The following is a 27,283-nucleotide window of genomic DNA, read 5'->3' as shown; positions in this document are numbered from 1 at the left end:
GGAGCTTAGACAAGATTGAAGCAAACTATGTGTAGGCCAGATCCTAAATATAGTTGGAATACCACCCCTTAATTGGCTGTCGAGTCTTTCCAAACCAAATTCTTCTTCAAGTGCCTTTTTAGTTGTTGTTGGAAATTCAGCCCAAGTGTAAACCAAATTGTTTTTCAAAATACATTTTTGTAGATGTGAGCAAGCAGAAGAAAAACTATTCTTGTAGCTGCACATTTCGCTTTCTTACACTTTGAGAACTTGCTTCATAGGACAAAAGGCAGAAAGTGAGACTACCCAGTGGCCTCTGCTAGCACCTTCCTTTTCGTGACATGCTTTTAAAACCCATACATAACCCATTCTCTCCTCCATCCTGCTTGGGGGAAGTGAAGAAACAGCTGTGTGGTGTTTAGTTGACAGCTGGGGCTAAACCATGATATGAGTTTTCAAATTGCACCTGCAATAATGATCCAGATACTCCTTTGGATTACCTGAAGATATTGAGGGGAGAGTGTGTGTTAGGTTTAAGTCTATTACAGTGAAGTACAAATAGATTTCAGTCTTTCCAAAATCTCACCTTGTCCCCAGCTGTCAGATGAAATAATAAAGCAAGGATAGTTTCCCAAAAGATTCACTTGACACCTTGAAAAAATAGCTGAAGTGTGTTGATTTCTTTTTTCCTGACCTAAAAAATTCAGCTTGTAAGTTCTAGATCAAATCATTCTTGGCTGCCTCTCAGGAAGATTCAAGATGCCACAAACAACTCCAATGGCACTGACGAAAGCAGAGTATATGGGACATCACACAAAGCACCACAACAGCCTCGAACGTTTTATTTAAAGTGACTTTATTAAAACACTGTTAATATAAAATGTGACCAAGTACAATTTTTTTGTAAGAATGTTTAATAAAAACATATTCAAGAAAGAAGGAGCATCAACTCTTGTTAAGCACAGGAAAAACCTACCAGGATAAGTAAAAAGTTCTGCAGCATGTTCTACCAGCTGGTCCCAATGTGTCTTAGGGTCGAGTTAGCCAATGGAAGAGACAGGCAGTCAAGGTTCTTCCCTAAGAAGCTTTAAGGTATTTAGCAGAGATTTAATGTAACACTCCTCAACAGCAGAAGACTTCATTTTCAGATCTCCCCAAATCACAAGAAGATTAGAATTTGCATCTTCATTTTGGATTTAGAACTTTTCAGCAGCTCAGTGTACAGAAAACTAGATTCACTGGTAACTGTAAACCCCAAGATTAACATTTGTCAGCTTTGAAAAAAGGTGCGAGTCAATGCTAATTATACACCTAAAGAATTTGTGCTAAAGTTGTTCTAAGCTATATTAGTGCTGGATGCTTGTAGCAAATGCTAAAAAAGTGCAGCTAATTAAAAAACAGCAGAAAAGTCCAGGATGGTAACAAGTACTTTCTGAACTGCTGAATGCAAGAGATAATATCCATGAATTACAGGAGTTTGTACAACTCAGGAAGAATGTAAATATGCTTTCAGAAGTCTGTAAATAAGACTATGCAATGACTTCCACTCTGTGGCAATCTTCCCCTTTAGCTAAGAAACCTCTTAAGAAAACACTAGAAAAATTGGAAGGTTTGGCCGTGGTGGTTCAATTTTTTGGGGGAGTGAGGGGTTCGAGGAGGAGTGGAAGGAGAGACATACAGTATTTTCCTTGATCAACAAGTAAGTTTTAATGCTCTATCAGCACACTGTTCAGAGAAAGCAGCACACCAATTAGAGGTAAAGATTCTTCCAGGACATTTCAAACTCTTCCTGTAACAGGTAGAGTCCTGCTTCATCCAATTCTGCACATATAACTGCCCCTGGCACCAAACCAAATGTCAAGTGCTAATCCATGAGAAGCCTAGCACAACTATGGTCTAGGAGATGTTGACCTTCTTATAGCCTTGGCTGGGACCCATTAGAGCCCTGTGTTTTGCCTTCTACCCCAAACAAATGCTATGGGACTATTGCTGAGGTAAAGGGAAAAGTCAAACCTTTGGCATTGGAGCAGACCAGTCACTGGCTGTGCGTAGGGGAATTAAGGCTTCAAGGTGAGGTAAACACAGTGAGAATCAGTGTGTAAATCATGCTGCATTTCAGAGACGACAGATTCAAACGACAGCTACTCTTGTTCTCTACATTTTAAACACCAAAGATCATTCAAAAGCAGAACTGGAGGCAAGACTGCTGAGGGCCACCTTGAGATGCCTCTCTGCACCTCAGGAACAAATGTAACCCAGAGGTTGAACACTAAAGAGAATGTACCCACAAGGAGGAAAAAGCACCAAAGTTGATGAGTCCTTGAGACGATAAGCTGCTTAAAAACAAAAAAGCCTTACGCTGCTATGACCTCCCATAAACATAGTGGTTTCCTGACATAAAGGTAATCTACACTCCAGAAATTCTCCAGTGCTGTAGTTCCAGCACTAGTATTATGAAGAGTTATGCTCTAGTAAGGAGGCAGTGAAATTGTTAGGCTTGTGTTCCCTGAAGAATTTCGCCAATTCATTAGTTGTTGTTCCATTCCCCTCTACCCACCCCCAAGTCTTTAATCCAGAGAGCAGAAACACCTGTCATTTCCACATATCATTTTTCTAACACTCTTATGTTATTATAGCAGATTTGTAGGGTACAAACACAGTGCTTCTTTGGATCCATCATTTTGGCAATGCCTTTGCCCTCTTCAGAAGAAAAGTGTTTTCAGTAAGTGGTACAAAAGTAACTTTCAAACAAAACAAAATCTATAAATCAATGCAATTCTGTATGTTTGTTTTTCATACTACTTTTGCTAGCTATCTGAAGTATGGAATGATTTTCTTACTTGGAACCACTGCACGTGCAACACTATTTCTTACAAGCCATGCTAGCAAGGTTTCGATTGAAAACAGCAATCTGGTCCTGCAGGTTCCATTTGTAGGATACAGAGACTCTCATTTGTGTTTCTTTAACATGTGTATGGTAACTTCTCCCATTCTCTCAATACAGTAGCTACCAAAAATTTTAAGAGATATTAAAAAAATATCCAAATGAAACCACACTTCTATCACTGTTTAAAAAACAAAACCGCATATGGTGTTACAAAAGTTTATACAAAGGCAACATTTAAGAGTTTGAAAGTTACTTCTAGAAAAAGACACAAATTCTAGTAAATTAACATACAAGGAGAAAGGTATTCCACTCCTTCCTCAAAATTGGTTTGATCTGTTTTGAAGTATCTTTTACCAGTTGTCCAGAAAATCAAAGCCAGTCTTCAAGATAACATTGCTTGTACTAGTCTGGAAGGGAAAAAAAAAAGAAATAATATGTAGTTGTTAATTATGGTATTACAGACTCAGTATTTGACTGCCTATCTACAAAATAAAATTTAAAATGTTGTCTGCCAATATTTCAAGGTCTTCGCCTTGCTCTAGACACCTAAATACCTACACCATAAAATGCCAGACACGGAAAAATACTCACAATGGCTATTTAAAGGCAATTGCAAATAAAAATAAAATTCTTTTCATGGGCTGCAGTCAAAAACTTATTTTTCTCCTTATGGAAAAATTAATAAAGATCAATCTTTTAGACTAGAGTGGGAATTGCAGAGAATGAAACAAACACAGAAGAGAAGCATCACTAATTCAACAGATTGCAATTATAGTCAGTTGTTTCCAGGAAACTACACAGTTTAAACTTTGATAAGTTATTTACTAGGCTGTCAAGAACATGCTCACTCCTGTAGTGTTTCACTTTTAGCCATGACATTTGAAGTGATTTTAGCGTTCAGGAAAAGTATTCAAGAGGCACAGGTGAGTCTCTGCATTATCTTCCTAGAGCATGGCTTCCCAGAACAGGGAAGAAAATTCAGAGAAGAGGAAAGGAAGAAAATTCTATAATACATAAAATTCTCTGCTACTCTGTTCACATTTTGACATGAGGGATGTGCTTTTCCATAGAGAGAAAAATCAGGCTTTTCAAACTCTTTCAGTTAGCTTGAAAAAATTCCCAAAGGAATTAAAACTAGCAAATCATTAATTTGTAGGAAAACAAGTTAAAGCCTTTAATTAAATTAGAGGACTACCATGGTCACAATTTGCAGCAGAACAGCTCAATAAGCATTATCTCTTAGCTTCAGAAAAAATAACTAATCATAGAGCTTCAAATACTGAAGTGGCTTAAGTATTGTTCTCTCCTAAGTGCTGCCACTTCTCTTGCGAGGAGCTACCTCATTCTGTATCTTTCTGACCTTACATAATCTTGTTCAGAATTTAAACAATCACAGTTCAGAAAATGTAGTAGAGAAAAAGTTATGCCATGTGCTGAAGATGTACAGTAATGTGTCAGGCTATTGCCAGAGTGATGCCACAGATTACAAACAGAACTGCACAGCTCTGTTTGAAGAACCGCTCCTCTTCCCTACTTCACAGTTTTCAGGCTTCAGATCTCTTTCTTTTCTTTCCTTCACTATGTCATATCCTGCTGATCCCTTTCTTTTCTCACAGATCAGCATCTCAGCATCTGCTTTTAAAATAGCTTCAATTGGCTATTGAGCTGCTTAAGGTTATTTTTTGTTGTTGGGTTGTTTGGGTTTTTTTATTAAAAAAACATTCAGAAAGCTAATTCTGGAAGCTCACTCTATTTCTATTTTGGACTTTAAGAGAAAACACATTTGAAAGCAGCCCAGCTGCCTGGGACAAAGCACTGGGAAGTGGCTGTCAGGCTACTGCCTGAAACAGCTGAGAAACTAGTTCACCATTCACCACTATGCTGTGTGTACCAATAAAGTATCCTAGCCTAGACTCCAGCTTATCTACTTTTCAAGTTAAAAATTTATTCTTTCCATTAAGTGTTTTGCTGTTTCAAAAAAAAAAACTAAAACCAAACCAAACCAACCAAACAAAAAAACCCCACACTCGACCAAAAGAAACCTGCACAACCTCTTTTACTTTATATAGCATGTTACTAGGTAGCTTGCTGTCAATTAGCCACTGGGTGCCTTGTCAGCATTTCTGGTGTTATATTTAAATTATGCCTTTATCCTATGTGTTAAAAAATATTTAATTCAAGTTAACGTGTTAAACTTTTAAACAAAACGTTTAATAGACTCCTCCATTTGAAAGATAAAAAGCCATCAAGCTTTATGGAGTCCCCAATCTTTGAGAGTGGGTGGCCCTGTCAGATTTTAATGTACTATACAGTTTTTAAATCTAGGGACAGTGGATATAGCAGTACTTACCTGTCCAGGCATTTGTGGGTCTGTAAGTATAGTACCATCAGTATCTTCCTTGTTTGTCCTAGATGATGCCAGATCCTGTGGTGGGTCAGGAAGAAAGAAGTCATCTAGAGAACTAGTGGGGAGTTGAGAAGGTCGAGGTTTCTCCCATTCGAGAGATACGGAAGGTAGGCTGGGGGCGACAGACTTCTCTGGTTTAGTTATGCTCGGCTTCTCAGCTTTTGTCATCTCCTTTGGAGTAGACTCCTGTCTGTAAAAAGAGGGAAGGGGTTTCTCTCCTTTCTCCATGGACTTGATCTGGCTGGGGGTCAGGGACTGGAACTCAGACTTGTCTCCTTCAAACTTTGAGCGCTCTGCATTTATCTTCCAAAAAGAGGACTCCTCTTCCTTTCTGGGTGCTATCAACCCATCAGAGCCAGGGGTCTTATTGGCCTGAGAAGATTTAGGGACTTGGACGCCAGGTGCTGCTTTAACAGGCTGCCTCTGTTCATTTTGCATCTGGGCACCACCTTGTTCTTGTATGGATAGAGATGCAACGCTGAACTCCATCTGACTCTGTTCAGGGTTAAAGAAAAACAGAATTTCAAAGCCCCTCACGAAGATAGTTTTGACCTTCCGACCTCGATGCATATAGGTAACACCTTTGCCCACAGTGAGGCAACTCCCAGACAACAGATACACAGCAAAGTTAACTTATTTTCTCAATAAATGTCTATTTTTGTAGTTTCATAAAAATAATAATTTTTAAAAGTCTGAAGTGCAAGCAAATATAAGAGTCCTAGACCTGCTGCAGATTAGTCAGAGAAAGCAATCAGGCAATCATATTCGAGTTACTCAGTGCATGCACAGCACTAGAACGTTAGAAGAGCGACACTAAAACATCAGAACAGCTGCAGATGTATTTTGAAAATCATAGATGTTTTACATGAAAATATTAAGCAAAAAAAGCTTTTCAGTGTAGTTTAAAGGACAATCTTCCACTACAGCCTTTGAAATAGTTGGCTACAATTCCACCTACTTCCAAGATAAAGGATTAGATGTAGTGGGTATGCACAGGCAAGTCATTTTACAATTCTAATGCACCTCTGAAGGAAAAGAAACATCTCCAGCAGGACCAGTTCTTCACCTATTCCAGAACCTTGTTTTGTTTTTACTTGCAATGCAAATAGCTAGTCATTTCTGATAGGTAACACTGGGTCAAGGAAGCAAGTGTTCACAGTTAATGCATGATACAGATCTTGCAAAAGTCACCTGAAAGCTAACAGTACTTCAAAACGTTCATTTTACTTACCACCACTTCAGTGAAATGATTGTCAACTAGTTGCACACTCTTTAGGCTAATAAAAGTTAAGCCTTATTTCACTCTGAGAAACATGTAACCATCTTTAGGAGCACAGACAGCACCATAGCAAGTGCCAGGAAAGAACAACCTAATGTCTAGACTTTTGTTTGTAAAATGGAACAAATAATGCAAAAAAAAAATAAAAAATTTGCATTTACTGTTACAGCTATGCTGTTGCCTGACTGGGTTTGAAAAAACTCAAGACGAGCTGTAACTTTTCCTACAAATGGTTAATAGATACTTTAGAAGTTCATTACATATTTGTGATGTTTTTTCCCATTCTACTTCATTACCCAGCCTTTCTGAATAAGACTGCAATAGTATGTATGGGCCTGATTCTAAAACAAGTCCCAGTTGCATATCATTTTCACTAGAAATGTTTGATCTCGAGTCCTACATTATTGTGCATGTTAAGTTCAAAGGGACTCTAGTTCTAGCAGGTCTCACACAACTAGTAGTTAATATTCTGAAACTTCTCATCAAAGAGCAACTGTTAACCCAGCAACTGATTATTTATAAAACAATTTTTTTTAAACAGTCAGCAGCTGCCTACACATAATTTGACTCCTGGACTTACTTCTGACCTTTCTAAAGAATTAGATATATTATTTTTCCAAGGTTATAGGCAAGGAAGCACCAAGCTCCATGTTTTCCCTAAGAATATCAAAAGATGCAGAACATAAATAAGCTGGAAGTAATTATAGCTCAGCTAGAGTAAAGGTGAGTGCAAGGATACACACAACTCTTACCAAACAGCTCAACACCCCATGCTGCCTGCAAAAAACTAAGAGGAAAACCGTGGTGCTCCAATTTTTTTTTTCAACAAAAGTCATGACGTAAACCTAAGTGCAGAAATTTATCCTTAGATAAATTTTGCATAAACAAATTATAGATGCACTGGTGTTGAGGATTATTTACAGTGACTGCCATTCCTTACATTAAAATATAGGGATTTATTTGCCTAAGCTCATTTGGCAGCAGTACTGAATAGCGATTTATCACCCTGAAGTTAAGACGCTTTACGACTTTAGAACTGATAAAATTCCAGCTTAAAAAACCCATAACACAATATAAAATAGACCTGCACTTCTCTACTATCCAAAAGGAAAAATAAAAGACAGATTAAAAAAAAATTCCATCTTGGAAAGCCTAAATTGTGTACGACTTGTCATGTAGGAATTAAAACAGTGCTACTTTTTATCCTTCAGCAGTCAACTGCCTTCTGAGTAGACTGTCCCAGGGCTCACACTAGGGATGACAGTAGCTAAAGGCCACCACAGCAGGAGTCACTTTCAGTAGAATGATTCCTTCACCCTCCAGCCCAAGAGAGAGGGAAGGTCAGTGCCCAGAGGGCAGAGAGGCTATCACAACCCCAGATCCACCAGGACAGTGTTGGAAATAAAACCCAGCAAAAACACTGATGGAAGGGAAGCAGGGGTCTGTTAGAACAAAAATTAGAAAAAGTAAACCAACAAGATGGCTCTGCATTTCAATGTCAGTAAGACAGACAAGCAAAGCCAGGCCTCCTGAGAAGTTCTTAGACTGTGGAGCTAAAGGTATATTTTATGTTCTTTTTTATGGGTCCAAATATCAACTCAGAGGTCTGGTTTGGAAGTGGCACAGATGTTGTGCCTTTCCAACCTGCTCACGGATGCATGTTCTGAAGAAGATGTCCTTTTTGTCCTCTTAGTATGGAGATCATGGAGTGTACCTTTCCATTTTAGAAGACAGGGCCACCTGACATTTAAGATTGCATACTTGTATCATGGTATGCTTTGGAGATCAAACAGTTCATAATCTGACATGGAATAATCCAAATGAAAATATTTCTTCAGGAGTTTGCGTTCTCCCACAAGGAAGGTAAAGAAGATAAGACTACCCTGACAGGTTCTGAAAGCACTGCGTCTCAGCATGATGTAAATACAGCTCCGTGAGGTCAGATGTATAATTCTGCTTCTAGCATTTAGCTCAAGAAGCCAAGAACTTCTGTGGACCAGCCGCAAGATAGTCTGTATTCCTTGAAATATATAATGCTTCTATTTGACTTTTGAGGTTACTTAACACAACTAAGCCCCTAAGTTAATGAAAGAAAATGATTAATAGGCAGTATCTTTCAAGTAAAAAAATTGGCAATAAAACAGCCTCCCCCGCAAGATAAAACAAACCAAATAACAGAACAGCATCATAAGTAGGAAGATAATTTCACACAGAGATGGAGAAGACCCATGTGTGAAACACCCTATGCTGACATCTAAGTAATGAATAGTGCTGAACACTCTAATGAGTCACTAGACACTACAAATATGATTTTAATTAGTGTTCTGCTCTCAGTTTCTTACATCAGATTGCAAATTGGCAATTGGTTGCGTCAGCAGGAGAAAAAAGGAAACAATATTTAAAAGACAGTTACCCCCTTAAAAAAAAAATTTCCTTTTCCTTAAGGTTTGCCAACCATGAGAATAGCATCTCTCCTGGCCCCACTCAATATTAGGGCAGCAGCTCGCCTGTCAAGGGTCACACTGTGTGCTCGCTTTCCTCAGGCTGAGGCAGAGTTGCTGTGAGCTGCACTGGCACACGTAGCATTCAGCAGTGGAAGGGTGCCTGTGGCACTCTATTAGCTGCCACCTTGGGGAAGCAAACACTGAACACTGGGATGTGATTTCATGATCAAAAGTGAATTGTCATTTAGGCACCGTTTGGGATTCTAGAGACAGGGCTTCAGTCCCCCACTGCTTTCATAGATTTTGTATGACTTTAAATGAGCTGCAGTTTCTGTACTTATAATTCTCTATCTAAGGAATAAAATAAAATTACTTTCTTTTTCCTACCCTTTGTCCAAATTGTATTTCTGGGAACTATTCAGCCCAGAAACTCTCAAGAGTTTACAGACAGGCTAGTGAGGTCCCAACTGCAATTTCTAGAAGTTATTGGAATTCAAATAAAAGCTATTAACAGCAGTAGTATTTTCAAGATGTTGCAAGAGCAAATCTTTCTCAACACATTAAGAGAGAGGGGGGAGAGAGAGCATGTGAAAGCATGCACTAAGAAGTATTTTGAGGCAGAGTAAACCTGGAAGTCTGTGTTCTTTATGGTCTTATCCCTCTGGTCCCAAACCACTGCAAGGGTTCAAATAAAGGATGCCCTGTCTTGATCATTTTTCTGAATAATAAATATGAATAATATTATAAATTGCAGTTTTTAGTTGTATGTCCATCTTTCCTTAAAAAGATGATATTAAGGTATTTAGGAATTTTGTTTATTGGATTAAAAAATTTAGACTAAGCTTCAGTCTCAAGGCAGCGATAATCCACCAAATCATACTAGTGGCTGTATATACTCATGAGAAACAATGTGTTCTGAAAGAGAGGCACCACATACTGAGAATGTCATGATTTAATAATACTGTATAAAATCGGGTCTCAGTTCATAAGTCTATATTAAAAACAAGATGACCACAAAGAACCCAGGAACTTTTAAAGCATCTTATTCACTCATCAGGAATGTGTAGTATTTTACTAAGCAGTCACGCAAATACAGCCAAAACAAATTGTTTTCCTTGGCAGGCTGAAAAATCCAAATTGTTGAGAAAAAACTGCAGAAACACTGTCAAAAGCAACTTGTTTTAAGCACAGACTAATAAATGCAGAGGTAAGAAAGCCAACCTTAAAAAGATTTAGAAGATGACTTTGCTTTGCTGAATGGACAAAACCAAAATAAATATGGGACTCAAAGTAGTTGCAGTTTTTGCTTTATCTCCTGTGCACATCGTGGGTGTTTTTAGGATCTTTTCAGTCAGAAAGAAATCGTTAGGTCAGCAGAGGCAAATTGCAAGGGCAAAAAATAGAGCCAAGTACTCAAAATCAATCTAAGTAATTTTAGTCCCTACAGAAAGACAATGCCAAACATATATAGCATGGATCTCTGGAGGAAATTACATTATATACTCTTTGGTGATATGAACTGCATTCTAGTCTGCCACTGCTACCATCTAGCTTGAGCCAGCTGATGCTGACAGTATCTGGTACATGCCTGGTTTTATGCCCAAAAACAACTGTCTAAAGAGTGATGCAGGTAACTGAATCCTTAACTGAGAACACTTGGCCATGCAGAATAAAATAAACATTGAACATAGTTTCTATTACCACAAGTTGTGTTTTTTTTGCTCAAGAACTAATAGTCAACAGTGGTCTTACAGCAGCGTGTTTTCAATGTGTTTTAAAGGGAAGGCTAATCCCAAAACCTCAGGGATCTTGCTTCTTTCCTTCCAAGGAAGCACTGCCATTTATGCCTGCTTCATAAAAATAATTACGCCAAATTATAGTTTATAACAAACAATTATAATATCAGGCTGCTAAGCAAAGGAAGGAAAAAACTCTTTTCTTGAACTTTTTTCCTATTTAAAACAAAACAAAATCCTCCACAACTAGGACTTGTATGAAGAAGGATACTGAAGTCTGTCTTTTAGTTTTAGATAAGGGAAACAGTTTGCAAACCGTGTTTCTTTATAAGTGCAATTTTTCTCTTCCTAAATCATTGCTAGGATTAGATCACTTCTGTAGCAATATAATTAGGGAATTCAGACATGGAGGCAGCAAACAGATTTTTGAAGGGATTGAAGCTTGACACTTCCTTGTTTTGCTTTTTTTGGTTTGTTTGTTTTAAACACACCTTGAAGGCTTTTCTTTTCAACAAATAGCTGATGGTCTGTTGAAAATAGAAGAGAGCTGGCAATTATTCTACCTGTATCAAGAAAAACAAATTTTTAGATATGCATGTGTCAATTTCAAGCATTTGGAATAAAACCTGTTTTCATTAATAGCATAAATTAGAAATAGATTACGACTTACTCCCATGCTGCTCAGTGCAATCAGCGTGTTAACTGAGGTGGCAGACTGAAATTATATTTTCTGCCCATTATTAAATTATTAAAAAAACAAACAAACCAAAACCATAAAACCCACAAAGTTCTCAGTTCAGGAAGAGTTGCAGAGAAATTTTATTTCCAAACGCAGGCATGAGTCTTGTTTTCCATTTATATCTTGAGGTCCATGCTGAGTTTCACTGAATTTTTACTTCAAACAAACCAAGAAACCTCAAAGGCTAAACTCAGCCAAAATGTCGTCTTTCATCTCACGTAAACCTGAAGCCATAAATAGAATGCCCTGAATTCATAAACCTGGCTAGAGCTCCATTTAAAAATGTAACCCACATTTCAAGACATTATGTCCATGAGGGCTCCACCCATGAACCAAATCACTCCCTCCAATTCAATCTCTGGTTTTAAAATGTCAGCCTATTTGCAGTGCCAAGAGAACTCGTTGCTTCCCAAGTAGTTTTCCTTCTGAGAAGTGATATAATTATCTACTAAAAATATTATTTTTAATGCTGTCAAACAGCTAACTCAGCAATTTACATGGTATTTCTACTTTGATTTGTTTGAGGATTTAAAAATAAAAAGGTAAGACAAGAAATACACATCAAACTGCAAAAAATAGTGGAGACACTCATGCAAGTGTTTGCTGTGATAAGATGACTTAAGCCATATCTCACATTTGTGTTTAAAATGAGAACACAGAAAGCTTATTTTTGACACAAGTGAAGTTATTGAGCCCTTCAACAATGTTCTGCCCAAAATGACTGCAATTTAGTACACTGTTGTCTGGGTAAGTTTGACAGCCATGGAATTAGGGAATCCATTGCACTAGCTCCTGTAAGAAAAATTTATCCTTACCTAATCCCCTAGAATCCCCTATCCTTACCTAGAATCCCCACTGGCATCACTGTAACACCTGAGAGGCTTCATCTTGGGAGAATACATGCTGTCTACTCTTCTCATTACCCTCTTAGTTTCCCTCATGTTAGTTACAAATACTGATTTTGCTGCTTTATTTTTCTGAGTCCCACTGTTCAAAAAAAAAAAGCCTAGTGGTTTTACTTATTTACGTCTTTATTTTGCTCTGCAAAAGCCACATTCCTTTCCTTGGGTAAAACAGATCACATTCATGTACATTGAAGGTATTAAAGTGAGATCAGGGGAAAGAATATTGTGGAAAGACTAACTCTTCACAGGATAGAGCTCATGGAATGGAAAGAGCCTGATGGTCTTAAATAACAGGAGGAACAGATTTGGCTCACAAGACATCGCACGTGCATTACAACACATCAACCTTACTGAACAGCTCATTCAGGTTTCCTCACATGGGACCAGTTCAGCAAGGATACTTTTTCCTCAGCTGGTACCTCATGGGAAAATTGCCTTCCAGTATCACCTTATTAAAGTACTGGTTAGGGAAGAGATCTAAGAGTAAGCATGAAGCAAGATCTCCACCTTTAGAAAAGGAAGACTCAGCAGCTGAAGGATTTGGCTGACAGACTGATACAATACGAAGCACCAAATTAAAACCAAAAGGAAGCACCCATAGAAACCAATCAACCCACACCCTGTAAAGCCAGACAAAATGCATTCCCTAGAGTTTTGCTAGAGAAAAAGGTCAGGCAACTTTTCAACCTACAGCTGAGGCACAGCTTTTATCCCTGGTCAGCAAGCAGGGAGCGGGGGAGAGGGAAGCACAGCTTCATCAGCCATGACAATTACTTCTAAAGCAACCTCCTCCCCTCCTCACTTCTTTTCAGCAGCCACACGGGTGGTCCCATATCATTCTATGATCCTCCATTCATTATAGTAAAGGATGAAACTAGTGCATCTATCCACTTGGGTCCCTCATTTTGAAACAGTAGGAGGACAATAGAAATAACAATTATCAGTAAGTGATAAACCATAGGTTGGGTTCAAAAATCCTTCACTAGACATACAAGCATTAAAAAGAAAAAGAGTATCAATTAAAGAGAAAATCCATTCAAATGCAGATGCATCTCAATTTGGATCACCAGTCAGCACATTACACAAAGCATTATCCTCCAGGAAGTTCAAGTATTCAGAACTTACAAAGTATTATCAAGACAGAGCATAAAAATATGATTACAGCTGCCACGTTCCCAAACCTGAGTTTTTGGATTCATACCGAAAAATAGAGGAGACACAACAATGCAGTCTCCAACATATGATTTATTACACCTTATTGTCAATGAGGTCCACACTTTTCTCACGGCTTTTCCTTTCTTGGCAGCTTCACCCAAGTACACCCATTTTAAAAAGCCTCTTTGATATTATACTAAGAGCCAGTGGCTGTTTCTTCTAAAGGTTCTGAAAGACAGGAGGGCTTGCCTGAGCTACCAGGCTTCCACTGCAGGAAATTTTCCACTGGTTCCTGAACCATCACAGCTTATAAAGGGAATTTTAAGGCAAGTGAAGACTGGCATTGGTTTCTCTTAAACCATGGCACTGTAGGCTGCCGGGACCCAGGAGCCACATCAAGTTAGAGGTTAATCAGCTTCTGCAAAGCACAGATGGGGCGCTGGCTACAGGCAGTGACCTTGAGCAGGGAGGGCGAGGGTCAACCAAATTAATTTAGTGTTCACTGGCATTTCCAAATAATTACTCTGCATTAGGCTAAGATTATATTCATAAGCTCATACATGATTATCTACATAGTTCAAGGGCAAAAAAAACCCAAGCCAAAACAAAATAAAAACAGGGAATAGGGCAGAAGCAGCTTTCTCTGACAGAGAACACAAAGTCTGAAATGTATGATTAAATTAATATGTTCCCCATACACAGCTGAGAAAGGCAATGAGCTGTGGTTTTGCTCCCAGAATTTATTCAACAAGAAGAATTAAGCTTGATTTTCCACCACAAACATGGTACAACCATATTTCCTCAAACTGCATGTTCAGAAAGATGGAGAACTCTGGCTCCATATTAGGCATATGAGAATCCCATCGTAAATAATACTTTAATAAAATACCAGCAGTAAAGTGAGAGGTGAAAAACAGCAACACAACAACTCCCAAACCAACCCACCACAGAAAGAAAAAAAAACCCACCACATTCTTTTTTGAAGGAGATGCCTTTTGGAGATGTAATAACATAATGCTTGTATCATAACCTCAGGTCAACAAGTTTCATTACATTTGTTGTAGGACAACATTCTAGGTCATAATAAAAAGATGAAGCATAAGACAGGCCTTAAGAAAAAATCCAATCAAGTTACTAGATACCTGCAACTTTCTCACCCTGTTTCCTAGCTAGTTTACTCCTGACTGCCAAAGTGAAATATGGTTATGTTTTATACAATATCTGATAAACATGGAAAGTTGATTAAAAAGTTTGCAATGAAAAATCAAATAATTTGTAATTAATCAGTTTTACACCCGCACTTGAAGCCAGAAACTTAGTTCATGAAGTCCCATTTTGTGTTTCTGTTGATGTAAATCAAAGTACATCAGTTCTGTATCATTTGCAGGATAGTCACTTTACACAGCTCTCATAGAATAAAGGTGATATTAGTCTATCGAGTATCAAAATGAAGACAATAAATGCATAAGGAAAAGTATAAAATGACAGACCAACATTAAAAGTAAAATTGCTGCATATTTACCTTCGTTTCCCAGGAGAATGGAGCTGAGTGTTCATCTTGCCAAGTTATGTCCTGAAATAAAATTCAAGAATGACTAAAAATCAGAACAACAACTTTACCTGCTGAGAAGCATCATACAGATGACATTACATTACACTGCTGGAACTGTAACAACCACTACCACACAGCTTGCTAAAAAGTGAAAGCCCTACTTGAAGATGGCGCTGATTACATTTTAGGACTGACTGAAAGCAAGTTCTCTGAGGGGAAGGTTATCAATACTATACCAATTTAATCTACAAAATATATGAAAGTTTAACCTGGTCTAAACTACTTGAAATGGCTTCTCAACAAATAGCTTTAAGATGTATTATATTTCCAGTTTTCTACTAGGCATTTCTTTGGTAGCCACTAGCAACACACAGGGACAGAAAAATCAAAAGGAGAAAGGGAAATAAAGTCCCATTTCCTCCCCTTGGCAAACCGAAGAGCATGTGCACAACCAGGCAGTCACATGGCAGTGAAACAGCTGTGCAGCCATCAGGACAAGCCACAGCTGGATCCAGCCCTGACAAAACACATAATCATGCCACTTCAATGATGGCTGGTCTGAAGTAAGAATTCAGTGGTGTTGAAAGAGCCACACGACATCGATGGAGTAAAATCCCAATCTGAAATCAATTCTTTTAAGAAGGTATATTTCTGAAAATAATCCCGATTTGAGAAATTTAAATAACCTCTTCATACATGGCATGCCCTCCAGAAATACATGACCCACATCAAAAAAAGAAGGAGTGAAATAATAAAAAAATTACTGTATTTCATATTTTTTGAAGACTTAAAACAAAACTATTGCATTTCTATTCCTAGTCATGGCTGGGTCTCACTGGTACACTGGACGGTCATGCTGGTAGAGGCTGTGAGTTGCACCCTCCATACTGAGTATATCCCTGTTTGGCCACCCCAGTATATAAGAAAGGAATGGGAGTTGGAATACCGTATGGAAAGAGAAAGGCCAGGAGTAACCATGCAGGACTTTCATACTCCTGCTGTTCAGAGAATAACAGAACTAGACTGTGTTTTAAGACAACACAGGAACCCCACATCTCACTATGACTGCTCTTTTCTTCTTATTTGTGATCTCTGCCTTTATATAAATGTATTTCTCAGACATCTGATAGCATTCTCTTGAATTGCCATCTTATTTCACCCTAGGCAGATTTTGCTGGCCAAGAGCTATGAGATCACAATTAAAAATGTCTGAAACCATGTCCTAAACACGAAAACATGTCATTCTCCAACTATTACTCATCTGTGAAGCACAGGGTTTCTTGCAGCAAAGCATTTGTGGTATATATAAGGATGATCCCATGCTCTTAGAAAGAACTGGGCTGATGGAGATCATCTAAGAAGAAAAGCCTGGACTCTGCTAGATCCCACATTCTGGCCAAAAAGGAAATTTGGTAAAGGAAATTTTTGTCAAGAACACAAATGTAATACCAGGTTCTCTCATTCCAGGAAACAGATACTCAGATGTACTAACATTTAAAGAAAACAAAGGCAATAAAAGTCTGCTTTTTAGTATCTATCAGTATTTGCACTGTGCTGCTGACCGCATGGGCATGCCACACCACTCAGTGTGTGATGCCTCACAGAAGGTGTATCAAACTATTTCAAACTCATTTTAGGACTATATCATTTGCCTCTGAAGCACATATGACAAGAATCACAGTCTGAAAGGGAAGAGAGATGGGACAACCCAACCATTGGATTGAGTCTCATACACAAGGCAGGACTATAACACTTCTGTCCACATGGGGTCTGGAAAAATCAGTACTTGATTTCAACCACAACAGTAAAGGATACAAATGAAGTTCAGAGAACACTGTAACACTCCCACATGCTGTCACAGCACCTTAAAGCTCCAGACATGTAGGCATAGCTGCTGGTAGGTTTTACCTTAGGAATTTAAAGGAAGCTCTGTCTTCTTCCCATTTACAGGACAAGCAAACCAGCTGTGGACCAGTTTTAAACTTGGGTGCAAGCCAAGACCATCCTTGTCCTTGATGCAAGACATCCAGTTCTTTATTTTCCTATATATGAGGCAAGTGTAGACAGCACTGGGAGGGACCTCTTCACCCAATGCTCTCTGCACACTCTCAACTCAGTGATGACACCACTGTTGTGAGGCTGACCACAGAGGGATAGTAAAGCAGCATGGAGAAGGCAGAGTGAAGGTATGAGATCATCATGCAGCAGGATACATCATTCCCCACAGGGCAAAGCAAGTCAGCCTCCCATTTCATAGAATCTGATGTCTGCTCAACCATCACTGCACCTGTTGGAACCTCAACTTGTAACCTCATCCTCCAGCATAGGCAAGCAAAAAGCTCTTGAAATGAATTAACAGTATTTTGGTACCAGTTGTTAAAAAGTTCAGTTTAGAGATAAAATCTAAGACTTTCATAGACTATTTCAAAAGATGGAATTAGTAGACATTTGTTAGGCATGAGCAGTTCCCTAAAAGAAAAGGACCATAGATTTGTTTTTCTTAAAAGGATGGCTCATTGTATCTCAGACTGCACAGCCCAGCACACTTCAGAGCCAGTAAGTCTGAGGAGCTCTGCCCACTTTCAAGAGATCTTCCATAGGACATAGCAAAGAATAAAATAGGATAAGACATGGTTTGAGGATACAAACCCTCAAGGTGATGTCTGTGGTTATTTGAAGTGTACTTCAGGGTAGGATGAAGGAGACAGCTGACGAGTTCTGTCCATTGCCAGGGAAGGGAAGGAAGTTTGTGGCCTCCACCTCTTGTGCCCTCACACAGAGGACATGAAGAGGAACAAGTGAGAAGCCAGAGATTACACTTCAATAGTTGCCTACCTGAAGTGCCTGATTCATGTTTGTCATCAACAAAATATGAGAAATAACTTTGATGTAGAATAAACAAATTCTTATACATTTGAGAAAACTGGGAGCAAAATAATCAACTATTTCAATATTAACAAAAGAGAATTATGAGTGAAAATTCTAGAGAAAAAGGCCTCAAGGCTATTTATCATCAACATAGATTAGGAAAGATCCATATCTGATCAGCTTTTGTTTCCAGTACACAACAAAGCCTTCTTCCAGAAAGAAGGCAAATAAATAAACTTTTGTTCACCAGTGTTAAAGAAAGAACCTATTTGTAAGAAATGGGGCCTCATGCAACATATTTCAGAGCTGAAAAAGACAAGAAAAAAAGAGAGAGAGAGGCAAAAATCTGGTCATACACTTGACTTCAACAACCAGCTGCAAAATACATAAAGAATCACAAACTACATTTGCTGTATGTAGGCAGCTCGTTGCAAAACAGCATCTGAATTTCAAAATGGAAGACACTGGTAGAAAAATGCCTGCGTATCTGACATGACTGTTGCTCAGTACAGCTGTCAGTAAGTGGGAAAGTCACAAACCCACCAACAAATGCATCTTGGAAGTATTATCAGAACAGGACTTGCTCTTTTTCGGGGTTTAACTGCACTCAAAAGCTGCCCTGCATTTTTCATTTTTTAAAAAGCACAAGTCTCTAACAGGCCCAACATAAAAGTTTTTGCTCTATTGACTATTTGTTGCTTTAAGGCATTTTTAAGTAGGGAGGTAAAAGGGTTGATCCTCTGCTTGGTGCCAAAGTTCTTAAGGCTAAGCAAAACAAAATACCGTATCTGCCTTCAGGTAGATAAGTCAAGCTTCCCTATTAAAAGACGATCAATGAAGCTAACCGAAGTCTCCTACCTGTCTTTGCTCCACATAAAATGCTTACTACTTCTTAAAGCATATGGCATTTACTTCAATGAAAAATTTAGTTATTTCAAGTCCAACTCTTTGAGCTACTGAATACTGCTCAAATATTGAATATCCAATTAAAGAAGAAAAAATAAAAAAAAAGAAAAATCAGACCTTGAATCCACCTGTATGTCACACACTTATGGATAAAGAGGGACAGTATTAAGAGAACAGTGAGAACTTGTTGTAAACTACTATCTAAACTTTCACTGAATCAAACAGAGGATGCAGTGGCACCAACTAACACCAAACCAGCCGCTTAACAAAGGCTGACCACTACAGCAGGCAAAGGGTGGTAGCCTCTTATACACTCTGGTTTTCCACTGGTTCCTCTCATAACTTATGACACATTTCAAAAATAATCAATTTATATTACATTCATATTCAATCCTGGTTTCTATTTTCAGATTTTCCTCCGTTCAGTTAACCTTCTTTTCTACCGCTGCGGGCATTAGACATGAATGGAGAAATGCCAGTAATTGGAGGCTTGTTAGGAAAGAGGAAGCTCTGTTTGAAGGTCGCAGCCTCCAAAAGCCCTCAGTCAAGAGGTCTAGACTGTCTAGATAAAGAAAATTATGGTGAAGCAACAAATAATCTCCTGGTGCTGGGCTCATGTGTGATGGTAGCGAGTCAATCTTCAGTAAACAGAACAAAACTTATTTCATGGGGTCGTTAAATGACCCTGCCAGCCTAGAAGAGATGAAAAATATGACCTAGACCAGCCAACTCTAGAAAACTGAGCAAGACAGAGAGGTAAGGGATGTTGGATTTTTCTAGCAGGAGGTGTTAGAGAATACTGGGTCCTGCAACCCCATCAAGGCTATTGAGCTGATGTATTCTGGGGTTCATCTCAAACAGGAAGTCTTAGCTTGACACTGTGAGGCTGACGGTGGACATGTAATGGCTGGTTGGTGCTTGCATGCACCCTCACCACAACAGCGTGGTGCCCACAGGTATAAACTGCCAAGCAGAACTGGGTGCCACTCAATCCAACTCTGCTTGAGAGAAATGCTGCTTGGGGAATCAGGGAGCCTAACTCCTGTACTTCAGTTTCTTTCATCAAGCTTTTTAAGACTTCTAAAAATACCTTCAGTTCTTTGACAGCAAGACGGGAGATTAAAAGAGCAGCTCTGGTGTCCTGGCACAAATAGTCTTTGGGACCTGCGCTCACAGTGCCCGCACAGCTTCGGTTATTAACTCCATGGCTGGTGATGCTGCAATGAGCATAAGATAATGGAAGAGAAGAAGCAGTGGCATTCAGCTGACTTTAGGCATTTGCTAAGAGTCACACATGGTGCTGCAGTGCTCTAACACTATAAAATGACTGGATCATGGCTGCAGGATGCCATGGTCCTGTTACCGCACATCTATTTTCTCTAACACCCTTCCCACACAGCCAACATACTGAAAGGTATTTTGAAAATGTAAGAGATGCTTATAGTTTGAGAACTTATAGTCCTGGGCTATGAGTTCAGGAGATAAATTTGGTGTTAGAAAAGATTTATGTGAAATGGTGGGAGCGAGAAAGAGGGAACCAACTGTCCAGAGATATGAGACCACTACATATATCCTCTGGACCACCTTATGAAAGTGGTCAAATGCATGAAAGTGGGACTGAAATGGTGAGAGGCCTGGACGGGTAAATCAGTATCTTCATCATTCATCCTTGGTTTGCTTTCTCCCTAGACCTCTAAAGAACATGAGGTGAAAGAGATAAAATTTCCATGCTTAAGCAAGCACAGGTAGATCACTACAGATTTCAACATCAGTTAACAGGGAAGATGAGCTGTGTCTGGAAACTTGAAACCTTTGGAGCAGGTGTCAGCAAGAACATCACCAGATCAAAACACTCCCACTGAAAGTGCTGCAAAATCAACAAGTGATTCTGAGGTATGCAGACTACTCTCCATTTCCTTGCCTTCGGATACCATACATCAGTAGACAGGGACAGCAGCCAGGACCAATCTAATTGCCCTGAGCAAGGGCTGGGTGACCACAGTACATGTAGCAGTTACGTCTTACAAAGACAGCAGGAGCACAACTCAGTAAGCTGTTAGACCAGAAGACAAGAAGATAATAAAGCTCTGTAGACCAAGCCTGGAAAGCTGAACTGAAATGGCAAGAGACTGGCCACAGTAGCTCTGCAACAGCAGGACAAAGAGGAACAATTAGTGAGCCAGGGCAAATGTCCAACAATCAGGTCGAATGCCAGCAAGGGAGCCAGGGGAGAGGAAGCTATCAGATGAAGAGCCAGGAAAGGTTCCAAGGCCCAACAGTGCAGTTGGAAGAACTAAAATGGAAATTGAGGATGCCAAAACGAGTGGAATCTCTTTTCTTCAGAGAAACGATTTATATTAACTTCTGCTTAGAAGTCAAGGAGGAAGTCAGTTGAGGCAGATGCTTCCAAAATTAAACACTTCGTATCAAGTATTTTGATGAATTCTTTGATTAATGGCAACAGAAACGCTAATACTATGAATTTTGTAACTGCATTTGGGGAAAAGAGGGGAAAGAAAACAGCTTGCTGAATTTCAGATGGACTCTCTAGCTGTTTTGTCAAGTGGGAAATTATAATTTCCATACAGTACAGCACAACAGCCTACAACACGCTTGCTTTCCTTCCAGATCCACATAATTCAAAGCAGAAAGCATACCAGAGCTCTCTGAGACTGGGAAGGCTGAACGTATTTACAGTCACAACTTTCACAACTAACTTTTAAATTTCCCTTCAAAGTTTGTTTGCACAATCAAATTTGTTGTCTTGTGTTCTTCTATACCTCTCTTTCACCATTACTATCAAATATTTACCTAAAATTTTGGGTATCACAGACTAAACAAAACTGAGCTTGACCCTGTGTTCTCTAACTTTAGATAGGATGTGCGTGCGGCACAACATCACACCTTCCTGACAGGTGAAACGCAGGGAGCAGTCTTCTAGCATAAAGCTCCTTGGGAACCATGATGCCCAGAATCAATGTGCCTCATATGCTTCCTATAGATCCTATTGCAAGGGATATTGGAGAGGAGGCTAAAAGTAGCACTGTTCTCTTTAAATTGGATTGATGATTACAAATGCAGAAGCAGATTATGTTTTTTTTTTTCTGGTAGAAGCCACTTGAGTTAATTAACAATAGGTCACTGTAAGTTATTATATGAACATAGGGAAAGAGACTGGCTCTGTAATCATACAGAAATGTAAAAGAAAAGAAAACAAAGGGAAACAATACACAGAATAAGAGACACAGTATCTGAAGAGCACTGTCAGGTCTCTTCAAGCATTGTTAGACCTTCCTCTTTAAGGTATTGCACTCGGTAACATGACCCACTGCTCCAGACTGGGTACCCTTTATACCTATGGATTTCCAGAAGGGCTGCCACGCTTTGCCATTAGATAGACGGCTCTCAAAAGGTTCGAAATCCATACTTTGTGCCATCTATCTTTCCACACCCTTGTTTTTCCTGGCATGTGACATGGAGCAGGCTGCATTTTTTTAAGGTGTCAAACATGCCAAGAGCTGGAATGTTTTCAGTGTTGTATTTTTAACTGTGTCTAAAACTAGAAACAAAAAGGAAGAGACTTAATTCAATGTAAACATTCCCTACAGCCTATTTTCAGCAAGGGACTATGCCCAGCGCCAGCCAGGGCCATGCCCCGCTGTCGGGGCAGCTGGAACTGGCCTCTTCTTCAAGTCCCCGTTCTGCAAAACCCACTCCAGCGTTACCGTCGCTGGTGCCTTCCCTGCTTTTACAGTGTGACCGAGTCCCCCCGTGCGCGGCGTAACATCCCGCCCTCGCGCACAGCCAGGGAGCCGGGAAAGGAATAAACCTCATCACCGGGGCAACTCAACCCCGTGAGGGTGATGCCGGCGAGGAGCGACACACCCTCCAGCCCCGCGGCGGCGGCACGAGCGAGGAGCAGCGCAGCTGGGGCAAGCTTGCGGCCGCTCCGCCCGGGCGGCGGAGCCGTGGGTGGGGAGCGCCGTCCGCCCAGACCCGCCGGCGCCCCCTCCCCGTCGTGCCCTCTGTCCGCGGCGCGGCCCCCGCGGTACTCGTCCGAAAGCGCACCACCTTCTGCACCGGTGTTGAGGCGGCAGGCGGGGTAGGAGGCGGGCGGCGCGGGCGGCGCCGGCGGCGCCGCGGTGCGCGGCGAGGCGGCCTGACGTGCGCTCCACCAGGCACTTGTCGATGATCTCGTCTGCTGCCGGGGCGGCAGCCGCCTCCCTCCCACTCGGGCCCGTAGCGCTCGCGGATCCGCTCCTTCTCGGCCATGATCTTGCGCGCCATGGGGCTCAGCGAGGAGAAGTAGCTGAACCGCTTGCGCTCCCGCTCGTCCAGCGGCCGGTTCCCGTTCATCACCGCCGTGCGGGAGGCGGCGATCGCCGCCGCCATGGACGCCATGGCCACCCCGCCGCCGCCAGCCCCGCACTCGCACGGCGGGAATGGGAATGGAAACGGGAAGAGAACCGCCTCCTCCGCTCCTCTCCTGCAGACGCCGCCTCCCCTCGCTCCCTATAAAGCCGGGCCCGGCCGCCGCCCCGCGCTCCCCGCTCCCCGCACGCCCAGCGCCGGCGGCATTCCCTGCCCGCCTCCCCCGCGGCGCCTCTCGCTGCTCCCGGGTGGGGGGAGCCGACCTTCCTCCGTCTGCCCCGCAGCCGGCCAGGGACAGAGGGAAGCGGGGAAACCTCCTTCGGTCTCGTTACCGTCGGTAGCCTGGGGCTGACCGGACCCCGCTGCCCTCAACTGCTCCTACCGTAGCGCTCGTCTCCCACAGCCCTTCCCCTTCTTTCCAGAGGAGACAAGTTGTAGTATTCCCACGCTGCCAGGGCCAGGAGCACCAGGAAAAGACTTGCCTCAACTGGCAGAGTGGGCCAGAACCAAGAACCTGCCTTTCCTAACTTCTAAATAAGTATTACATGTTTCTTAACACGATAGAAGGGTCAGCAGCTGCTGTCAGAAGGGACATGATGCCTGAGATGGGCTGTTTTATCCAACTCAACAGGTTTAGGGAGCAAGATGGTCTAAAGCTTCTGTATAATTTTGATAATACAAAAAATTGCAGCCTAAGTGTAACAAGTCCATGCAGCAAGCATTAGTTATTCTGGTAAAACAGATTTCCTAGAGGCTGAAGTAACTAGGTTTTCTGGTCTCTTCCTTCACTGTACAAATGCTCTCTTTTCCTGCAACAAGTCCTAACTTTGGCAAAGCATTCACAGAGGTACCGCACAAACTCACAAAAGACGTCCAAAGTCTCCGGGGGTGGGGACACATAGTTCCTCTTTCCACAAAAACAAAGCAAACTTACCTAAGACAGGCAAATATGCCAGAAGATTTATGTGAGGCTAAATCTATTTTGATTTTTGGCCTAGGTACTTGCATGTGAATTTGTACTATCTTCAAAATAGATTACACAGTCACACAAATATTGTGATTCAGATTAATGGTTTTTCATTGCTTAGCCAATTTTTTTTTCCTCATTAAGCTTTCTTTGACATTATTCTTAATCGATAAATGGTTAGGACTGCAATATATTAATGTTCCCATTTAAGAGTTCAAATTATATCACTAGACCAGCTGTCTAAGATGACACAGAAGAGGATGGAAAATGATAATTAGATTTTCCACATATTTGGTTCTTAGGAGGTAATTAGTTCCCCAAGTCATCACATACCAGCCCAGTTATATAATCCTGTTTTGTTTGTTAAACTTGTTTGAGAGCACTTGACTTGAGCTCGCTTTCTTAGTCATCTGCATCACGCCCAGAGAAACAAGCCTTTGAAACACGTATGTACACACATACACACTCACAGTGGTGTAATCCATGTTACACCTACCCTTCTTTGATGTCCCATCAATCTTTTCCTCTGGCATCAGGGGGTGGGTGTGAAGTCAGTCACAGGAATAAGAAATGAGGAGAAGGAAACCCAGACATCGGTACATGCTTTGTTTGCCCAGGCAATTTTTATCTTCCCCACCATCCTTTCTCCACTTCCTCTGGTCTAATCCCTAAAACAAGAAACCTCCTATTTTACAGTTCCAAGGACTGTCTGGTCAAGTGCCAATGCTGACTTCGCCTTTCTCAATGAGTAACACAAGGTGTAAGAAAACTTACAGGCTTAAAAGAAAGATCACACCATTAGAATACAATCAAGGCATAAAGTTTGGCATCTCTTCCAGGCTACTGTACCCATTTCTCCATTAGGTAGGTAGAAAGTAACAATTCCTTTCCTCCATAATTAAGTCTAGTAGAGGTTTCTGAAACTTCTGGACTTTTAAACAGAAGAAGCAAATAGTGCTTATTTCTAGTGGGATAGAGGAAGGTACTCAAGCAACAAAATGGTGGAAAAATACCATTGTCACATTTGGAAAGCAACCCAATAGTTTCAATCAAAACTGACAAGCCTCCTTTATCCTTACTTGGAATGAAACACATACTTTTGTCCTTTACAGATACTCTGATCAGGAAAGTTTAAAATGCATGTTCATTAGTACCAGCCAGACAAGTGGTCAAATTTGCTTTTATTATGGCTTGGTTAATGAACCTTAGGTCTGCATAGGAAATTCCTTTTTTTTTTTCTGATGAGTTTTACTTACTCAAAATTATACCTATCCTTCCAAACACATAGCAACGTTACAAAGTGCATTACTGCTCACTAATGGCAAACAACTTGGATTCCAAACAGATGTTTCCCCAGTTTTCTAGATTTCCTTGTGTTTTGGGCACTCATCTGTTACACATCCCTGATCAGATGCACCTGAACTTAACAAGCAAACAAGCAGGAGAAGAGAAAAACAGGCTTTAGGGAAAATGCGTTTAGACATGGGCACAGCATTTGCTTTCTGATATTTGCAAAGCATATGTTGATTTCTACACTTCAAGATATTGCACATTAGATCATTCTACCCTTGGCTGGAAGTTGGGTCACTATTTTTTAATCAAATCTAACCATGTTATTATCAGTGCAGCTCCAGTACAGTCCATGCAAACTTTGAAATAGATTCTAGAGCTACTCTTAGACATACTAGAATCAGGACTAAAAACAGTGAACAAAATATCTGCTTCATACAATGTTACTTCTGCTGTGCTTACAAGTCTGGTAACACCACTGTAGGTCAGCATGGCAAGAAGTTAATACTCTAAGAGTCTGTTCTTAGAGAGGAAGAGTTACTACATAGCAACATTTGTTTCAAGTGGAAGGAAAGCATGTTATTTCCCTACCGTTTTGTTTTCAACATAAAATCCTAGAATATGAACATTCACGAAAGAAAAGTTCCCAGAGGTACATACACACTACCGGTTTAATTTTAATTGGGAGCACACTTGTGAAGCAAGTCTCTCATTTTCTTCACTTGCCACATTTTGGTTCCCAGTGCAGAGAGGTAGGTTTCAGAATACCTGTAGTTTCATCCAATAGAAGTCCAAACTGGAAGTTGCATTGCTGATGTTCTTGCTATATCCAATGAGCAGCCAGTTAATAAACTAGACGAGCAGGCAAACGTATAAGCTCTAAAATGCATATCATGAGGGAACTGAGCTACTCACATTGGGTGGAATGCACTGCTTCCCAATGAAGACACATCCACCTTCTGGGATTTATTTTCTATCTCTATGAAAATCCTTCATATAGAAACTCTCAGGCCTCTAGCTGCCCATAGCTGTCCTACTCTGCAAATAAAGTAACAAATACTGAAATCTAACTTGAAACCAACGTGGCTTTTCATATAATGGATGTCAGTATTCACCGCAGTTCTAACTTACTTTATGGCACTTCCATCCCCGAACTTAAACACACACACACACACACACACACACACACACACACACACACACACACACACAGAGCCCCCTTTGAATCCAATAAATACTTCTGTGGAATAATCCTGAAAAGACTCTCCATTCCATAAATCCACCCTATTATAATCAGTCACCTGTATCAACATTCTTGATGCTTTGCTGCATTTCTTTCTTCATTAAAGAGGGAATTGAGATTGCACTGTGCTGTAAACAGTGAAATGCAACTACATCATTGGTACTGGTACACTCTGGGGTATGCAGGATGTTTTTGCCTCTTCCTTCTACACAGTTCTAGTATATCTCATGTTACACGGTTAGGCCAGGTATTTGCAAGTGCCCAACAAATCCCTAACCTCTGGAAAACTGAAAGAAGCTAAGTAAAGAATACAGTATTTGTGTAGAAGATGACAGCAACAGAATCACAGTTTAGACCATCAGTATTACAGAACTGAAAGCTGTATCTAAAACAAAACAGTTCTGTGGTTTTTCTGAGATACTGAATATTCAAGCAGGAAAAAAAAGTTGATCAAAGCTACTGAGGAAACCAGACGTTTGACCTGCTTGCTGTTCCTGAAATCACTTAACCTGATAAAGAGCTCAGAAGTCATGGAACTCTAGCTAAAATGTGTAT

The 27,283-nt window shown here is 40.5% G+C and overlaps 1 protein-coding gene across 1 annotated transcript; it reads right to left on the bottom strand.

Annotated features, from left to right (window-relative positions):
• Positions 1-818: 818 nt before the first annotated feature.
• On the bottom strand, positions 819-23,327 carry CUNH1orf198 (chromosome unknown C1orf198 homolog). Its single transcript, XM_029961624.1, is given in 9 exon segments — positions 819-3,273; positions 5,217-5,768; positions 15,054-15,104; positions 17,164-17,177; positions 18,618-18,630; positions 22,936-22,986; positions 22,988-23,058; positions 23,061-23,079; positions 23,082-23,327. Coding segments are annotated over 9 exon segments (1,005 nt in total). The 5' UTR covers positions 23,259-23,327; the 3' UTR covers positions 819-3,216.
• Between the last annotated feature and the right edge of the window lie 3,956 nt (positions 23,328-27,283).

This window comes from Manacus vitellinus, unplaced genomic scaffold, assembly GCF_001715985.3.
Source record: "Manacus vitellinus isolate BGI_N305 unplaced genomic scaffold, ASM171598v3 scaffold_37_pilon, whole genome shotgun sequence".
Lineage (NCBI taxonomy): Eukaryota > Metazoa > Chordata > Aves > Passeriformes > Pipridae > Manacus > Manacus vitellinus.
Note: the sequence above shows the minus strand (reverse complement) of the source record. Positions and strands in the feature narration are given on the sequence as shown.